Source organism: Oncorhynchus masou, chromosome 28 (genome assembly GCF_036934945.1).
Source record: "Oncorhynchus masou masou isolate Uvic2021 chromosome 28, UVic_Omas_1.1, whole genome shotgun sequence".
NCBI classification, from domain to species: domain Eukaryota; kingdom Metazoa; phylum Chordata; class Actinopteri; order Salmoniformes; family Salmonidae; genus Oncorhynchus; species Oncorhynchus masou.
In genome coordinates, this window is record NC_088239.1 from 19,752,575 (window position 1) to 19,772,998 (window position 20,424).

At 43.0% G+C, this 20,424-nt stretch overlaps 2 protein-coding genes across 2 annotated transcripts; one reads left to right on the forward strand and one right to left on the reverse strand.

Annotated features, from left to right (window-relative positions):
• The first annotated feature begins 866 nt into the window (after positions 1-866).
• On the forward strand, positions 867-6,873 carry LOC135517310 (protein APCDD1-like). The gene is made up of 5 exons (XM_064941500.1): positions 867-1,469; positions 1,796-1,991; positions 2,410-2,965; positions 4,767-5,088; positions 5,192-6,873. Exons 1-5 carry the CDS (start codon positions 1,424-1,426, stop codon positions 5,647-5,649), a joined length of 1,578 nt encoding a protein of 525 aa, XP_064797572.1. The 5' UTR covers positions 867-1,423; the 3' UTR covers positions 5,650-6,873.
• Positions 6,373-10,618, reverse strand: LOC135517312 (vesicle-associated membrane protein-associated protein A-like). Its single transcript, XM_064941501.1, has 6 exons — positions 10,423-10,618; positions 9,603-9,755; positions 9,245-9,348; positions 8,841-8,921; positions 7,509-7,685; positions 6,373-7,335 (listed from the first exon to the last, which is right to left on the reverse strand). The coding sequence occupies exons 1-6, from the start codon at positions 10,478-10,480 to the stop codon at positions 7,174-7,176; spliced, it is 735 nt and encodes a 244-aa protein (XP_064797573.1). The 5' UTR covers positions 10,481-10,618; the 3' UTR covers positions 6,373-7,173.
• Between the last annotated feature and the right edge of the window lie 9,806 nt (positions 10,619-20,424).

Below are 20,424 nucleotides of genomic sequence, written 5' to 3' on the forward strand. Positions count from 1 at the left end.
ACTAAATGGTGTGTCTCTGATTTGCGTACAGAATAATACGAAATGCTTTGAGACCAGGTTGGCCATAATGATTGGTAGTGATATTGTAAATAGAATTATTTAGAACCCACTATGTATTATTTACATTGATACATTATAAATGTGTGTGGATACAATGAATCAAAATCTATTTTATCTCAGTGCATGCATTGATTCTCTAACTGCAATAACATTATAATGGAGGAGAGGGCAAATGAAAGAAACAAAGAGAGAGGAATTCATTTGCAGAATCTTACTATTGGACTTCACAATGTTAGGATAAAAAGCTTGAGTGGATCATCGACTTTGTTTACCTCAGGAGCAGGATTTCATACTGTAGGCTTCTTGTATGTTTTTACTCAACCAAACTGATAAATGATTTATGTTGCTGAAAAACCCATCAGGTCACTGAGGAAATACAGATGAGGAGAGATTGGAGTGAGAGGTATTTTTGACCACACACTGACAAATATCCCTCTCACTACTCAACTGCAAGGCATATTTATATTCCAACAAATTATTCATAACCCAGGAGATTTCAATAAAAATAGTGAGTGCATTGGTTATTGCATTTGTATTGCAATAGCTTGATGTAAAATGTAGAACGTAGAATTATGTGTCTGCTGTTTTACTGTACAGTGCGTTCATGTATGGTGTGGCAATGTCTTGAACAGTTATTTATTTGAATGTGTAGTATTTAATATGAACAATCATTTATACCACTGGTCTGAAATGTGATACCAAAGCAGCAAGTGAAAAATGAAAGTGAAAAAATGAAAAAGCTGCTTATAAGATATGTTATAACTTTTGCTCAAATTGTCAGTGGCACAGTGCTGTGAGTGCAGACCTAGGTGTTCTACTACTACAGTTGTTTTTAAACTGCCCAAGCATATCACTGGTTATTTTTTGCTTGCGGGAGTTTACTTTGCTCACGTTCACTTTAGGATTTGACTCGTCGGTTTGTTGGGGGGCACTGAGTCAAAGCATGATTAGTGCCCTCCTACGAAAATATTACTCGCGTGTGTGTTCTTCAACTATGACACAGAGGACAGAGAGGAGTGCGCCTGTCCATTTAAAATACTAAAATCGGATAGAGGAAACATAACAAAATGAATAACATTTCTCTAAGAGCAACATTGAAGAACTGCTGAATTGGTAGCCTAAATTGTTGAAAGGAACTCGTTTTTATTTCGTATCGGCGCAGCAAGCCACGTTTCTTAGAATGATAGACAACGGAATTTTCAATGATCTATTTGTTTATTCTGGAATGAACGGTTGGTGATGAACGGCTCAAAAGGGAAGGAAGACAATTCGTTAACGATGAACAATACTTTATCATGGAAATTGGAGTGCTTCTTACCTAATTCAAATATTTTTTAAAGTGTCGTCTCAGTCAAGACTAACAATGTTACTGATCAAAGTGATTATCTCTACTGCTTTTATTTTCAATGGTGAGTTTTTAACATTAAGGTGGAAGTATTTGCAAGTTAATATATATCCTAAATAGTTGTATTATTATATCCACTATTAGGCGATATAGCCTATAATGTAAACGTATATGATTTGAAAATGCGATTTTAAACGACAAGTAGTGGATTCTTGTTTTATTTTCTAGAATTTAGCAATAGATGTTTTGCAAAGCATGCAGTGTCATGTTATTTTGTGTAATATAGTTTTCATAAATGTATAATAGACTACTAAAACATGCATAATTGCGAGTTTTCTAACTATTTAAAAGTGTTTTAATGACATCCCAGTTTATCCACTGTTCCTACAGGTGGTTGTGAGGGCTCTCTGCTTCACTCTGACATAAGAGCCAGTGTCAGATCCTTGGGGAGGAAACATGGGCAGCAGCATGATATGCATGCAGTTATTGTTGCGTCCCAGTGTCACTACATGCTCAAGCACCTCCATGGAGGACAGATCTCAGTGCATATGCCACCCAACATCGCAGGCCACTGGGTATCCACCAGGTAATCTACTGTGTAATGTGCGCCATTAAACGGTTTGTTATTAATCTTTATTAAAATGTACATCATTTTAAGAATCCATAGTCAATATATTGTAGTGAAGTCAGGGGGTAGACCTGACTGGAGCTTGAACCCTGTACCTTGCAGCTCTAGACACATGAGATCTAAACTTCTTGAGGAGGTTGCTAGGTGTTGGGTTAAGTTCACGACAATATATAATAGTACTATTCTGTATGTAAACCTACTTGGCACAACACCAGGTTCAGCTTTCGACCTCTTAGGGTAAAAGACTAGGTGTTGAACTGGCTGGTAGGTTGGGTTTTGACTCTAGTTACCCACCTGACTCACTGCATAATACTGGAATAGTGAATAATTTGACTAAGCTAATATCATTCATGTTTTGCTCTATTCCCCCTGTCAGCTGTGAGGTCAGGCCTGGGCCAGAGTTCATCACCAGATCCTATCTCTTCCACCACAACCACACCTTCCAGGTCCTTCTGTTCCACTACAGGGACAACCGCTGCTCCTCTCCCACCTACACCATTCTCGCCCGGGGCCAGCTGCACCTGCGCCAGGCCTCATGGGTGGTCCGCGGAGGCACCGAGGCCAACTACCAGCTCCACAGCGTCCAGGTTGTGTTCCACAGCCCTGAGGTAGCCAGGAACCTCAGCCAGTGGCTCAAGCCCAGCTGCGGAGCTTCATCCCTGGTTGGAGGGGAGTCGTGGGAGCCCTGGGAGCCCCATATCAGCTATGACCTGTGGGGCGAGGAGAAGGAGCGGTGGAGAGATTGTGCCCGCAGGCTGGGTTTCACTATGAATGAGCTGCAGCTGGTGCGTGTGGAGCAGCACCGCCATCATGGCGCTCAGGTCCCTGATGACCTCATTGAAGAGCTTTTCCTGGGGGATGTCCACACTGAGCGAGCCCAGAGGACCCACCACAAACCCTCCAGCTACCAGCCGCCCCTGCAGCACACCAAGGTCAGAGTCATAGAGATATATAATGTATATTATTCTCTATCTGTTGTACTGTATATTTATGTTCAGGGTCATCACTTACATACTGAGGCCCACTGAGATAGAATCCCTTTTGGCAGATACTGTAGTTTCATTTTCAAGTATCAAATCCCTGCTAACTGAAAAGTATTGTGGATGTTGAAGATGACAAACTGTTGCAACAATGATGCCACACATGTACAGTATGGGATACATCATATTCCAGTGTTGTGTACTTGTATTTTCTTTCAACAATCACAGTATTATCTGTAGCTTCTTGTACACGACAACTTTCTGTGTTTGATTTTGGGCGAAATGGGAGAGAATATGAATTGTGCAAACCCAGCGGCAGAGCGGACCCACGGATGATAGTGATCATCCGTTGGTTGGTTTTCCACAGCCGCTCTTCAAAGAGAATAGCAAATAGTGGCGCAGTATGCTGTGCTCTGAATTCCTGCCCTTACTCTGTGGCAGTGTGCGTGTGCCTGAGGCTGTATCGAGGGCAGAGGGATAAAACTGGATCCTGACCAGAGAGATGGAACTAGGCCTTCAGTTCAGAAGCTCCCTCCTTTCCTCCCTCTCCTCCGTCATACAAAAGCATCCATCCCTTTCATGTCTCCCCGCAGCATTTACCCATATATCTACCAGCATGTCTTTTTTTTAACCAACACAAACAACTCCCAGCCTATAATGTGTCAGGGCAATGTAAATGAGTTCTAGTTAAAAGTTAAAAGCTGAAGCGAGTTATGTTGAAAGTGATTCATTCATTCTATGGTAGCGAAGGTGGTAGAGCTACAGCCAGCCTTGAATGAATACAGTACACTCAGCTATAACGTTAATCTGATGCTCAACCACTAAGAGTACACTCTAAAATGGGCTCCCCACATAACAGGGGCTTGATGGGCTTTTTACTAGAATGTATGCACAGCCCAATGAGTGTAAACAGGGATCGAAAACCATAAAGGCAGTCATTGTGTATGATGGTCATCTTTGATGTTCTAGTCTACCAGACTGTTGAAAGGTTTGGAATAATCCAAAACAGAGTCTTTGGATGTGAAAAGATCTTGTTTTATTTGTCTATTCAACTGTATCTCCATCTTCCCAGCTATTGTCATTTTCAAACTCACACACCTGTGGCTGATTCTGTTTAATGATGAAGGACTTGAGAGCAAGGCAGAGAAGGCACCCACTGCTTTTAATAAGTCCAACGAGCCCCGTCCAGAGAAGAGAGAGAGGAGTAGTAGCCCCATCACCAAGTGCAATTTCCAGGCCAGGGAGAAGCTTTTGTTTCTTTGCCATGGTGATTGTTTTCATCGCTGCCATCAATGTAGGATGTGTAGTGGCGCCAGGAACACTCCCAAATAACACATGAGAAAACAGTCTGCCAAGCCAGCACTCTTCTCCTTTATTGGGTTGGCTGGGCAGGTCAGAGTCAGACAACAGACTCCAGTTTGAACTGCCTTTTTTGTGTTTTTCATCATCATGATTGGTTGTCTGTTGACATTTCAGTTTGCATCAGTGATGTTATTTATCACCATGCTGTAACTCATTAAACTGCTTTGACATATCTATTTCACCTTTTAGCACATTATGCTACTCTTATTGTATTATAGTAAGCAAGGTTCTTAAAAACACACATTTCATAAAACAACTGAATAATGTTGATGGTACAATGGATGTAACACATTGAAATGGGATGCGGTTCAACATCCAGTCTTTTGCAGGTGTGTGTATTTCTCCTTCTTGATTCACAATATGTAACATTCAAAAACATTCTCCATTGCAGAGCCATGAGCATACCTGCCTTATCTGCAGAGTTATGGCCAGGGCGGACCAGCATCATCCTCCCATCCTGCCCTGCGAAGAAAACCTATCCGTCAAACTACAGGGCCAATGGGTAAGCCAGCGGTGTGAGGTCCGCCCTGGGGTCCTCTTCCTCACCCGCCATTTTGTTTTCCACAACCACAACCGCACTTGGGAGGGCCATTACTGGCATTATTCTGACCCAGTGTGCAGACACCCCACATTCAGCCTGTACGCACGGGGTCACTACAGCCACGCAGTCCTTTCCACCAGGGTCCTGGGAGGGACAGAGTTTGTCTTCACAGGTAGGCGTTAGTCAAAAGAAAAAATATATGTATGATCACAGCTTATCATGCCATTATTAAAGTGTGCATAACAACCTCCCTTATCCCCTCTTGGTCTTCACAGTGTACCACATGAGGGTGACTCCCATGGACCAGGCCACCACCTCCCTGCTCAATATCTTCAGGGGTAATGAGTGCGGGGCCGAGGGCTCATGGCGCCAGGGATTGGAGCAGGACGTCACCCCCACCCATGGCTGTGCCGCCCTGGGCATCCGGCTTCCGCACACAGAGTACGAACTCTTCCGCATGGACCGAGACTCGGCGGACCACCTCCTTCTCTTCAACGGCCAGAGGCCCACAGATGGCTCCAGCCCTAACCAGCCCCATAAGACGGCCACCTCCTACCAGGCTCCCCTAGTGCAGTGTACAGGGGCCGGCCAGGGGCCAAAGGATTGGGGGAGGGAAGCCGACCAGCTCCATAGGCTGGGGAGTAGCTGCTGCAAACAGGGAGAAAGAGGTGGCATGCTGGATGTGGTCAAAGTACTTCTTATTGCAGCTATACCCATTCTGTATCTCAGCTAGGGTTAGCAGTGGCTGAATGTTGTGGAGCAGCACTGACTGTGCATTGGACTTTTAGACTCTTAATACAGTGTATGTAATTAATGTTGAGTTGCTACATTATCATTCAGTGTCGTGTTCAGTAGAAATGAAACACTATGACAGGTGAAACAATGATCTACTGTACTAAAAATGCTTGTTTTCGTACGGTGTGCGCTAAAGAACACGGCCCAACAAGTTGTCTATGGCCGTGATTCAATCCAATCACGCTTTGTCGACAATGCCATTTAAAAGTAATTTCGATTGAGCTGACATGGGACATCCTAATAACATGCCACTTCGATACAAGTGACTTTTCAGCTCTCTCCTTGCCATATTACTGGTTTCTTCCTTTCTCTGTGTAGGTAGTCATGATGGTTGTCAATATTCAAGCTTGTGGATTTGAAACTAAACTTAATTCTCCTAACCTGCTACAAAAAAAGTTGGCTCTGTATCGAAGTGGCGTGTTTTTAAGGAATGTCGAGCTGACATATGCAGCACTTTCCGTGAACATTGCCTTTACAAGCCCCATGGGGTGGAACCTCAGCCTATGCATCATGCAGCTCACTCCAATGACATTTGCATGTTAATCACATGGCGTTTGCAATTTGAGTTAAAAGGAATGGAGGACACCAAACACAAATGGAATCGAGCCTCACTCTTCCTCAAAGACAAAAGATGCACAAAGATGACAAACTGCCACAAAAATAATGTTAAACATTTTATTTCAATGTTAAATACCATGGGACAGGACTGCAAGAACAGAGATCTTTTCAGTCAACGTTTGCCTCACGAGGGATATATAACTTGTGTAAAGAAAAAATCTAGAAAGAAATGTAATAATTCTGTGTGTGTCAGTAGGAAACAGGAAATGTCCATGGAAGGAGACACCTATATTCCCAGCATACTGTATTGTTTCACATTCCTCAAGAAAAATTAAGGATTTAAGAATTCAGTTACATTTCAATGTAAGAGGCCATCCAGCAACATTTAGCAGTCTTTTGCTTGGAAGGCCCCCCCCATCCCATTTTATTAAAATGATTAAAATAACATACAAGACAGTGAACATTCCAACTCTTATTAAAACCACAGAAAGAGAACTCATTAGAATTGTTCAACCAAAGTCTTGAACCCAGTACCCCGACTCGCCTGTTATCGATGCTCTAACAAGTGTAAAATTTGAGTTAAGAAAATCTCCCTCACCTGATGCCTCACCCCCAAAAAAAGAACACAACGGCTGAACAGAACCCCCCCCCCCAGAAAACCCCAGAGAAAGCTCATTCCTCTCTGTTTTTCCCCACATGTGTACTAACAGTGTGAGATTGTAAAAGGCGAGGCCAGTTTATGATTCAGGTACACAGAACATATGTACGTACGCAGTGAGCTGACACTATCACTGATAATGGCAGGTCAACAATAACACACACTTTAACCTTGAGGGTCTTGGGAGACAAATGAGAGCCTATGCCGGCCCGCTTTCCTTCTCTCCCGCCCACCCCCTCCCCACCCCTACAAGACAAACTTCCCTAGGAAGAATCCGATGAAGATAGCTGCTATGACGACCATTAGCGAGGGGAGGGAGCTGGAAGAATGCTGTTTGCTCATCATGGCGCCCGAGCCGGTGACCATGTCGTCTGACCGGTGGGACTTCCTCATCCTCAGGCCCTCGTCCTGAGGGGAAGATAAACACATCCTTCTTTACCACAGCCAAAGCCCCAGGCCAATATCATCTTACAAGAACATTAGTCTCCATGCCTTGAGGATATATGACCTTTCATCATCAATATATAATACTATCCTAATATCCCCCCCAACCCTACACATCACACAACCTATGACCATACCTTGAGTTGTCGGTTCTCGTCTGAGAGTTTGCCCACATCGTACTGCAGCCTCTTGCACTCAGCCATCAGTTTCTTCATCTCAGAGTCATCCATGGACGCGCTGCTGGGCCTTGGCGCCGAAGTGCCATCTGCTTTGGAGTTGAGGACGGGGGCAGCTTTGGTTGCATCGACATCATTCTGGAGGCAGCCAAAGTGAAAAAATACAAAAGTGACCAGGAACCTAGTTTCCCTCCCGACATTGCTGTACATGCCAACCAAATAAACTAAACACGCTTTTGAGTAGACCAAATGTCATAAAACCGTTACATCGATGGAAATATATTTTTGAAAACTTCAATTTGTTTGAAATTAGTATGAAGAGGTGATACATTTTCATTAGGGGCCTAATGGCAAAATGACAGTTATAACCATTATCCAACATTACATTGTTACAAACCTACAACCATACCTGTACAGCATACTTAGCACTGATCAGACAACTATTCTACTACAATCAGAATTTACACTACAAGAGCGGTGACCACATACAGTGAGTAAACTACACTTCCCAATCTACCCCTGAACAGCCACTTCCTGCTCTGCCACAAACCTTCCACTGCCTGCCTCTCACTGAGCTGGGTGCTGACATGAACTCTGGGAGATCGCTGGAGTCGTAGCGGGCTGCCAGGTGGTGCCAGCTGCACAGGGGAGTGCGGTACTCTCCGGGGGTGGGGGCTGCCCTGTCCCCCAGGTGCCTGGCGCTGAGCTTGGGGGTCTGCCCAGGAGTTGTGAATGCCATGATGCTACCACGGGTCTCCCTGGCACTACCGCTAGGCTAGCGCACGAGGGGAAGCACATGCAGCATGCATGATCATAGATGTATAGAGGTCATGTCTTTAACTTTGGGGTGTTCAGTGGTTCTCAATTGCTGCTTTGGTTGTAGGGTAAAACATTATACACTGCTATAAATGACTGTGTTGAACCAACAAAACGGACCTGTCACCACTAGGAACAAGTTGTAATTGTTACATGATGTGAGTGTTTCAGATGTGACAATAGAGAGCTGTGAGGTAGAAATGCTTGTTATTACAGTTTATCCACACAAAAATCTGCAAGATCGCATATGGGCAACAATCATATGACTGTACCTACATAAAATGCAGAGAAAGGGAACAAACAGCAGTAAGGAGAGAGTGAAAGCCATGTAGACTCTGAGAGAATGTGAAAAAGATGCATTGACAGACAACACTGAACTGTGGCCGTGACAAAAGTACAACATTGGACGTATAACACCAGAACCCTGGAAGGCCGCTGATAGAAGTTCTATTTTCTACTACTGTACACACTACTTACCATTTTATCGTTTTCAGAGGGCAGTTCGAACACACATCTCAGCTTGGAGTCCATCAGATCATCTGGCTTCGCATCTTTCCACTGTGGCGATTCAACAAGTACAAGATAAGGTAAACATAGATGGATTAATTGATCACAGGGACCACTGATGAAATAGCAATTTGTAAGTCGCTCTGGATAAGAGCGTCTGCTAAATGACTTAAATGTAAATGTAACAATAAACATGCAACACTCAGGGGCTGTGTAATATACTATTTGCTGCCCTCTGCTGGAGAAATCACAAAAAGCTATTAAAATACAGTACTGAAATCTGTGGATCAACAAAAGCAGGTTTTCCATTGATGACATAGCCACTAGAATAAAGCACAAAATGTAATTAGTACTAATGTAGACAGGAAACTTACCACTGCGTCCATGTCTGTAGCAGTGGATGGTGCAAAGATTGTCTGTACCATGAATTTGTGTTTACTTTTTTCATTGGGGTCATATTCAAAGGGCTGGAGCATTACTGTGGAGGCAGAAGATATGGGGTCAAAATTGGGTCAACAACTATGCCTACATATAGGCGTACTGGTAGATGCATTTGACATGTACATGCTTGATTCTTCTGCATTTACAAAGTCACACAATGAATTATAGTGGAAATAGTGACAGGATATAATTTGCTCTTGTTTAGTGTTGTTGATGAAAAGGGGTTGCTTGAGTGATACTCTGTCATATTTGGCAGCACACTGACAAAGGTCTGCAGATACAAAGCCCTACCAGAAACAGTGACAGTGGCTCCTGACTCAATCATGCCGCTGTTGGGCCGTACACAGTACCGGCGAGGTGCAGTCGTCTTCACTTTGAAGCATACTTTTCTGTCAGAAGGATTTTTGAGCTTGAGGTTTGTGGTCACCACTTCTGTGAAGGGACCTGCATGGGAGAGGAGATGGTGTTGAGGGTCAATTGATTCACGTGAAGATGGCACACAACAGTCACAAAATTTACAACCAACAGACTAGTTGCTACACATTATGGAAGATTGTTTACTGTTTAGTAAAATTACCCATTGAAAACAGAGTGTATCTAGGCTCAGATATTCATGTAGTTATAATGCATGCACTATCTGGGCATAGCGAAATGGGGTATACAATGTGTCAATGTGTGGGATAACTAGCATATGAGCTGTCAGTCAATCAGCTTGCTCCCATTCACAACCGCAATTGCAGCCTTGTCACTGACCCTGGCAAATAAATTAATCAGTGAATGTCTGGTCGAATCAGAATGTGTTGCTTAGCTAGCATACCGATCGAGAGAGCATACGCCTTCCAAAACCAGTAGGTTGGTTAGAATATTAGAAAGTACAGTACTGTTAAAGTGATATCTCTGTAACTCGGTAGGCCCATATATCCTCGCTTCCATCTCAAAATGGCGGCGGTATACGAGCGGTGTCAGTGGGGTTGCTGTAGCTACACATCCCCGGTCCAGGGAGCTGTAGTGGTAACGATAGCTACCACTCCCGAAAGCGTCTACTACAGCCTGTAACGTTAGCAGTACAGGTGGTAACGTTAGCTAGCTACCGACAGTATTCTTATCTTACCTTTAAATTTGAGATCATACGGTGGTTCAAGATCAAGGACCTGCTCCAATTTAGACATTTCGTGTGAATTGTGTTGTTTGAAACCGTTCCAAGTAGCCAGGTCAGTGTAAAATCACCTATATGGGAAACGAGTCACTCTGAGCCAATAGACGTGAACACGAGTACAGTTGAGTTATTAAGGAAGCGCGCAGCAGGGCAAAATGCACGTCACCGCGAAATAAGTGTTCTTACCTGTGTTCGCCTTCAAAATAAAATCCCCCCATTGAAACGTATACAAATAGTGACATATTTGGACTAGATAATGCTAAACAAGGTTAGAATGTTATATAATTTATTAATTTGACAAAATCCCACTGGGGATTTATAAGACTGGATAATAGCATTAGGGGCAAATACACTGTATGTATGTATGTATGTATATATGTGTGTATGTGTGTATGTGTGTGTGTGTGTGTGTGTGTGTGTGTGTGTGTGTGTGTGTGTGTGTGTGTGTGTGTGTGTGTGTGTGTGTGTGTGTGTGTGTGTGTGTGTGTGTGTGTGTGTGTGTGTGTGTTGTGGGCCAGGCTGACATGGACTGCTTATTCTCCTTGTGGTTATCCATGGTTGTTGGTTATTTACCAGGTAACAAGAAGTGAAAACTATACAAGGACTGAAGCAATAAACTCCTTACTCAACTAAAAATGGAAATAAATGGCATTTCTTTGAAAAAATGGCCTTGGCTGACATAAAAAAATGAATTAAGGGAAGTTATACAAAGACACAGAGGCTGATTATCTTCCTGCACATGTCTTTACTTACAATGCTGGCTGCCATGGTTAACACAAATGCAGGACATGAAATTATGGTCTTAGCCATGCTCTCACTAACCCTCATCTTTTATCTTTGTCGGTCTCTCCTTCCGGAGGGCCTGAGGCTCTTGGACTGCGACTGAAGACACCATGGCCTGACAACTGGATGTGCCTGGCCCAATTCCACCTTGCCCCCCCTCTACCAGCCTGCTGCTGCCTCCACTGATTCTTTCTCCCCCTCAAGTCACTGACCCACTCCCCACACACCCAGAAACTTGTATTTCATTACTTACCATATGACTTTATGAAAAGCTATCTGTTCATAGAGTCTTGAAGTGTGAGTACTTTCTCTATAGTCATTATGGATATTGTCTGAGCCTGCTGGTCATTAATACAGGTATTGTCCTTTCCTTATTGAAATGGTGAATAAAGAAAGACTATGCTTTCATTTTCAATTAAAACACGCTTCGATTGAATGTATGCTTTTATACTATCTGTATCACAGCAAATCAAATAAAGATTTGTGCAAACTGGAAGTGTGACTTCTTTCCCCAAAGATCTCCTAAGGCTGAGGTACTTTGTCAGTTATCTGTTATTCCATACCATTGCTAGATGAGGCTGAATGTGTCTTGCTGGTGCAAAGGGTTGGGAGACAGGCACAGGAATGCGTAATAGTTTATTTATTTATTTACAGCGTGCCATGTACAGGCACGGGGACTAAGACCAAACAAACACGTATACAAAACACAGGGTAGAAACCCAAACAAAAGAGTGAGGAGTATCTCGAATAAATACACAATGATTATCACACCGGACGAGACCCGTAATCATCTGCACAATATACGTGGCACGAAAGCCAACCTAACATAGCACAGGTACTCACACGACCAACGGACATTGGAACAATAATGGACAGCCCAATCGAAGCGAAAGGGCACATATATAAAAATACTAATCAGTGGGAATAGGGGACAGGTGTGCGCGATGAAAGTTCCGGGGGGATCCGTGACAGAATGGCAACAACACCACACACAACTGCAATGCAACTAATTCATCTCATTGGTACATGACTGTTCAGTCTGTTGAATATTTCATAAATGAAAATATTGATTTCATGCGCTGAATGAACGTTTTTATTAAACCTTCAAAACGTGACACACATACACAATAATCAAATCAAATCAAATTTTATTTGTCACATACACCTGGTTAGCAGATGTTAATGCGAGTGTAGCGAAATGCTTGTGTTTCTAGTTCCGACAATGCAGTAATAACCAACAAGTAATCTAACTAACAATTCCAAAACTACTGTCTTATACACACAAGTGTAAGTGGATAAAGAATATGTACATAAAGATATGAATGAGTGATGGTACAGAGCGGCATAGGCAAGATACAGTAGATGGTATCGAGTACATTATATACATATGAGATGAGTATGTAAACAAAGTGGCATAGTTAAAGTGGCTAGTGATACATGTATTACATAAAGATGCAGTAGATGATATAGAGTACAGTATATACGTATACATATGTATGTAAACATTATATTAGGTAGCATTGTTTAAAGTGGCTAGTGATATATTTTACATCATTTCCCATCAATTCCCATTATTAAAGTGGCTGGAGTTGAGTCAGTGTGTTGGCAGCAGCCACTCAATGTTAGTGGTGGCTGTGTAACAGTCTGATGGCCTTGAGATAGAAGCTGTTTTTCAGTCTCTCGGTCCCAGCTTTGATGCACCTGTACTGACCTCGCCTTCTGGATGATAGCGGGGTGAACAGGCAGTGGCTCGGGTGGTTGTTGTCCTTGATGATCTTTATGGCCTTCCTGTAACATTGGGTGGTGTAGGAGTCCTGGAGGGCAGGTAGTTTGCCCCCGGTGATGCGTTGTGCAGACCTCACTACCCTCTGGAGAGCCTTACGGTTGTGGGCGGAGCAGTTGCCGTACCAGGCGGTGATACAGCCCGCCAAGATGCTCTCGATTGTGCATCTGTAGAAGTTTGTGATGCTTTTGGTGACAAGCTGAATTTCTTCAGCCTCCTGAGGTTGAAGAGGCGCTGCTGCGCCTTCTTCACAATGCTGTCTGTGTGGGTGGACCAATTCAGTTTGTCTGTGATGTGTATGCCGAGGAACTTAAAACTTACTACCCTCTCCACTACTGTTCCATCGATGTGGATAGGGGGGTGTTCCCTCTGCTGTTTCCTGAAGTCCACAATCATCTCCTTAGTTTTGTTGACGTTGAGTGTGAGGTTTTTTCCTGACACCACACTCTGAGGGCCCTCACCTCCTCCCTGTAGGCCGTCTCGTCGTTGTTGGTAATCAAGCCTACCACTGTTGTGTCGTCCTCAAACTTGATCATTGACTTGGAGGCGTGCGTGGCCACACAGTCGTGGGTGAACAGGGAGTACAGGAGAGGGCTCAGAACGCTTGTGGGGCCCCAGTGTTGAGGATCAGCGGGGTGGAGATGTTGTTGCCTACCCTAAAGGGTGTTTATCAAATAAAGTAATTGACTGGAAAAAATAATTGACTACAATTGACTACAGTCACAGCCTCTCCCTTTCATTTGCTTAACAGGGGGAATGGGATGGAGAAATGGTTTACAATAGGCAGGGTGGGGCTCATGGCTACATAGAGCCATGACTACATTGAACTCTATTCCACATCAAGTAACTCATGCAAGCAATAAAATCAGTGGAGGCAGCAACAGGCAGGTAGGATTGGGGCAGGCACATCCAGGTGTCAGGCCAAGGTGCATTCAGTCACAGTCCAAGAGCCTCAGGGTACACCTGTTTAATTTTATTTAGTTATTTAACCTTTATTTAACTAGGCAAGTTAGTTAAGAACAAATTATTATTTATGACGGTTTACCAGAAGGCAACAGGCCTCCTGCGGGAACGGGGTCTGGGATTAAAAATAAATAAAACATGTAATAAAAATATAGGACAAAACACACATATAGGGAGGAGGTCAGAGACCTGGTCGTGTGGTACCAGGACAACACCCTCTCTCTCAATGTGAGCTAGACAAAGGAGCTGATCGTGGACTATAGGAAAAGGAGAGCCAAACAAGCCCCCATTAACAATGACGGGACTGTAGTGGAGCAGGTTGGGAGTTTCAAGTTCCTTGGTGTCCACATCACCAACAAACTAACATGGTCCAAACACACCAAGTCAACTGTGAAGGGGCATGACAACACCCTTTTCCCCCCCAGATCCTCAAAAAGTTCTACAGCTACACCATCGAGAACATTCTGACCGGTTGCATTACCGCCTGGTATGGCAACTGCTCGGCATCCGACCATAAGGCGCAACAGAGGGTAGTGCGTATGGCCCAGTACATCACTGGGGCCAAGCTTCCTAACATCCAGGACCTATATACTAGGAGGTGTCAGAGGAAGGCCCAAAAAATTGTCAAAGACTCCAGTCACCCACTCCGGTACAGTACGAGAAGCGGTACCGGAGTGCCAAGTCTAGGACCAAGGGCTCCTTAACAACTTCTACCCCCAAGACATAAGACTGCTGAACAACTAAACTAATCAAATGACCACCTGGACTATTTATATTGACCCCCCCTTTGTTGTTACACTGCTGCTAATCACTGTTAGTTATCTATGCATAGTCACTTTACAAATTACCTCGAATAACTTGTACCTCCGCACATAGACTCGGTACCGCTACCACCTGTATATAGCCTCATTATTTTTATGTACATTTCTTTTGTTACTTTTTCATTGATTAGATTGTTTAATTTTGTTTATTTAAATATTTTAATAACTCTATTTCTTGAACTGCATTGTTGGTAAAGGGCTTGTAAGTAAGCATTTCATGGTAAGGTCCACACCTGCTGTATTCGGGGCATGTGACAAATATAATTTGATTTGATTTTACTTAACTCAATAAGCTAATGACAATTATTTCACGTCGTATATCCAAAGGCATCTCACCTGCCTCCACTAGTAAGGCACATACAGATGTTGATATAAATGCATATCCTTAAAGCTGTATACTGGATTCTGTCCAGCCTCTGAAGCCAAGTCTTTGCCGCTGTTCCATACACTCGTAATCAATTGTCTTCCTGGTCAGAGCTCGATAAATATCCATCAACGGTTGTCTATCATCCCATTCATAACCAGAGACCGAGCGCATAACATTCATCGCCTTCTTACACTTCTTACATCTTTCCATGTATATCGCTCATTGAACCATAGACCCAAATATTTATACTTAGAAACCCTCCCCACGGGCTGTTGTCCGTAAAGAAACAACTGTATATTATCAGCAACTTTTTTCTTCGAGAAGAACATACAAGACTTCGCCACTGACAATTTAAAACCCCAGTCAATTGACAATCTTTCAACATTCACTATAAATTTGATCACGAGACATTCTTTCCCACCTTACACATAGTTCCATCATCAGCATATAGGGAAGCCCCAATACCCCTCCCTACATTCGAAAACATGTCATTAATCATGTTGTACAAAAAAGGACTGATAGCCAGTGGCGATATAAATATAGGTGGGATGCATGCCAGCAAAGTCACTGCAGCACACAGCACCAAACAATACATTAATTGCACTATAACAGTGACAAACTGTGTCCACAAACGGCCTACGTAAAGCTGTCCCAAAATCTTACCACTGCTACACCTGGCTTTCAGCGGAGCCTTGCCTGGCAGTGAAACAGTTCATTCAGCCTCCTTTACTGCCTATTAAAAAAAACATAGCTGAGATGGCTGACTTGCTTAAACCAGTGTGGATTCTAATGACAATTGAGATGTACAAACTATGGCATAAGGGAACAAACAACAAGCAGACAAGATGTCACACCCTGACCATAGTTTGCTTTGTATGTTTCTATGTTTTGTTTAGTCAGGGTGTGATCTGAGTGGGCATTCTATGTTGTGTGTCTAGTTTGTCTGTTTCTGTGTTTGGCCTGATATGGTTCTCTATCAGAGGCAGGTGTTAGTCATTGTCTCTGATTGGGAACCATATTTAGGTAGCCTGTTTGGTGTTGGGTTTGGTGGGTGATTGTCTTTATGTCCTTGTTCTGTCTGTATTACTTAGCACCAGTATTAGGCTGTTTCGGTTTTCGTGTTACGTTTATTGTTTTTGTATTTGATTCGTGTTTTCTTTGTTTTCATTAAACATGGATCGCAATAGCCACGCCGCATTTTGGTCTGACTCTCCTTTGCCTACAGAAAACCGTGACACGAGGCAATCTGTAATTTCGATTAAGACATTAATGAGCGAGCTCGGACGGGCATAGTCAATATAATTATGTGTTTAGCACTTTTGAAATATACTGTACATCGACAGAATTCAGAACACGGTCCATTCTTACAGTGTTCTCCCTGTACACCAAGTCAGACCCATGAGATAAATAAATAAAGGGGGCATATAAGCGGACAATGAAAGCTCTTACAATATTCAATGATTACATTTCTCTAAAACAGGTTATAGGCACCACCAAGTGCACCACCAAGTCAGAACAGTAGGCAAAATTAAAGGATAAACATACCAAATTATTAGGGTGAGGCACATGGGCTACTAACATCTTACTACACAACATACACTTAGTATTACGTTCTTAGCTACAGTATACATTGCTCCCTGACATAATACATAATTTATGCAGCAGCATAGAATACATTTTTGGACTCACCTTGTTGTGCTGTGCTCACTTGAACAGGAAGGTGGCGCGACGGTCCTTCTTGGGCACATTTTGTCATCAATATCTGCCATTCTCTGGATACATGGTGCTTTCAAAACAAGTGGGAACTCAGAAAAAAACAAGGTTGAATCATGATGACGTCATTGATCTTTGTTTCACTAGAAAGAGGCCAGATTTACAATTCCGAGTTGGATGACCATTCAAAACGCATTTTCCCAGTCGGAGCTCGTTTATTCCTGACTTCCCAGTTGTCTTGAACTCACAGAAGTCAAGTTTTCGCAGTTTAGAGTTAACAGTTGTTTTGCGCGTGGCACAAAACATGCTTCATTGACTTGGGAAAGAGACCCTTAATCTCAGATTTGGGACCACAGAGCCACTCCACTGAATAGCAGGTTAGTGATGGCTTTGCAATGCAATGCAATGCAATGCTCACTGATTCCTTCCAAACCACTCGTTGTTGAATTTGTGATTTCCAACTTGTTGTGTAATGTTTATGTTTTATCTATGATTTATCTTAATTATTTATCTTCATATGACAAGGATTAAAAAAGATCTGCCAGTAGATTGTCGACTTGATTAATGATGATGACTGCTAGCTAAGATTGTTGAAAGTATGATGTTGACAATTTGCTTACCGCCCAAATAGGCCCACAGACGATGCAATCTCAACCACACTGCACACTGCCCTAACCCATCTGGACAAGAGGAATACCTATGTGAGAATGCTGTTCATCGACTACAGCTCGGCATTTAACACCATAGTACCCTCCAAGCTCGTCATCAAGCTCGAGACCCTGGGTCTCGACCCCGCCCTGTGCAACTGGGTACTGGACTTCCTGACGGGCCGCCCCCAGGTGGTGAGGGTAGGCAACAACATCTCCACCCCGCTGATCCTCAACACTGGAGCCCCACAAAAGGGTGCGTTCTGAGCCCTCTCCTGTACTCCCTGTTCACCCCACGACTGCGCGGCAACGCACGCCTTCAACTCAATCATCAAGTTTGCGGACGACACAACAGTGGTAGGCTTGATTACCAACAACGAGGAGACGGCCTACAGGGAGGAGGTGAGGGCCCTCGGAGTGTGGTGTCAGGAAAATAACCTCACACTCAACGTCAACAAAACTAAGGAGATGATTGTGGACTTCAGGAAACAGCAGAGGGAACAACCTCCTATCCACATTGATGGAACAGTAGTGGAGAGGGTAGTAAGTTTTAAGTTCCTCGGCATACACATCACAGACAAACTGAATTGGTCCACTCACACAGACAGCATCGTGAAGAAGGCGCAGTAGCGCCTCTTCAACCTCAGGAGACTGAAGAAATTCGGCTTGTCACCAAAAGCACTCACAAACTTCTACAGATGCACAATCGAGAGCATCCTGGCGGGCTGTATCACCGCCTGGTACGGCAACTGCTCCGCCCACAACCGTAAGGCTCTCCAGAGGGTAGTGAGGTCTGCACAACGTATCACCGGGGGCAAACTACCTGCCCTCCAGGACACATACACCACCCGATGTTACAGGAATGCCACAAAGATCATCAAGGACAACACCCACCCGAGCCACTGCCTGTTCACCCCGCTATCATCCAGAAGGCGAGGTCAGTACAGGTGCATCAAAGCTGGGACCGAGAGACTGAAAAACAGCTTCTATCTCAAGGCCATCAGACTGTTTAAACAGCAACCACTAACATTGAGTGGCTGCTGCCAACACACTGACTCAACTCCAGCCACTTCAATAATGGGAATTGATGGGAAAGGATGTAAAATATATCACTAGCCACTTTAAACAATGCTACCTAATATAATGTTTACATACCCTACATTATTCATCTCATATGTATACGTATATACTGTACTCTATCATCTACTGCATCCTTATGTAATACATGTATCACTAGCCACTTTAACTATGCCACTTTGTTTACATACTCATCTCATATGTATATAATGTACTCGATACCATCTACTGTATCTTGCCTATGCTGCTCTGCACCATCACTCATTCATATCTTTATGTACATATTCTTTATCCCCTTACATTGTGTATAAGAAATTAGTTTTGGAATTGTTAGTTAGATTACTTGTTGGTTATTACTGCATTGTCGGAACTGGAAGCACAAGCATTTTGCTACACTCGCATTAACATCTGCTAACCATGTGTATGTGACAAATAAAATTTGATTTGATTTGACATGATCAGTCCAATCAAAGCTACTGTACATATAACGTGATTTGATGTTATTTTATCTGTGGTCAATAACCTTGAGCCTTCTTGGATGGGTACTTCTAATGTAACTCTTTGTCAGCACCCAAGGGGCTCGAATTTTCTAGCCCAACCCTTAGACTTGGCGCAATGCTCTGTATTTTCTGCTGGCTTGCCCCACCACCACAGAAATCACTGAGCTAGGCTGAAATACCTGCATTTTGGAGCTGCCTTACTCAAGAAAACAAAAAAAGACCATGTTTGTATGCGGCTTCATTAACCTAATGATATATATATATTTTTTACATTGTTTGCAAACTGATATGTGACACGTATTAATGCCAAAATAACATGCAAAACAGGCAAGCCCAAGAAAAAAACAAATGTAGGGCGCAAAACAGGTGGGGCACCACTGCTGATAGCACTGCCTTGAGGAATACCATTGTCTTCTCCTTAGGCATCAGATAAAATGGATTCTATTTTAACTCAAAATGAGTGATTAAATAAGAAGGCCAAAACCCAGTTATATAATCTCCCACCAATACCAAGTATTTCCATCTTAATCAATAGGCCTTCTCTCCACATAGTGGCATAAGCCTTTTCAATGTAAAAAAAAAAAGACAGTAGCCATTACTTCTTTCATGACCAAAGTTTTTTCAACTTCATTGCTCACCTTTACTAATGCATTCAAAGTAGATCTACCTTTACCACATTGACATTGACTCAATAAACCTCTATGTTCCAAGAAATATGACAATCTGTTGACGATCATCTTTTCCTTCATTTTACACAGTTAGAGGTCAGTGCTATTGGTCTATAACTATCAGCACATGAAGGGTCCTTACCAGGCTTTACAAAAAGTAACATTCCCAAACGTTTCCAACCAGAAGGTATAACTCCCTCACTCCAAATCATATTAAATAATCCCTGGAGAACATGTATAGCCTCATCAGGTTGATGCTTAAACATTATATAGCACAACTCATCATAACCCGGGGCTGTATATTCACAGCCTATTAAGGCTGAACACATCTCATGTATGGTAAAAACTGCATCCAAAGAAGAGTCAACAGTATCCCTTTTCTTATACACATTAACATGAGCATTTAAAATCTCACATCTGCATTGCTTATATACTTCATCCAAAGTAACCCACTATGTACCCTAGCAAATGTCTTCCCCAACAGGTCAGCTTTTTCTTTATCAGTTACGGACATTTTTATACCCATAACCAAAACTGGAATTAGAGTGGACTTGCTTCTTCCAGTCATCTTCTTCAACATAGACCATACATCCCCCAGTTCAGTACCCCTGCCTATTGTAGAGCAGAACTGTTTC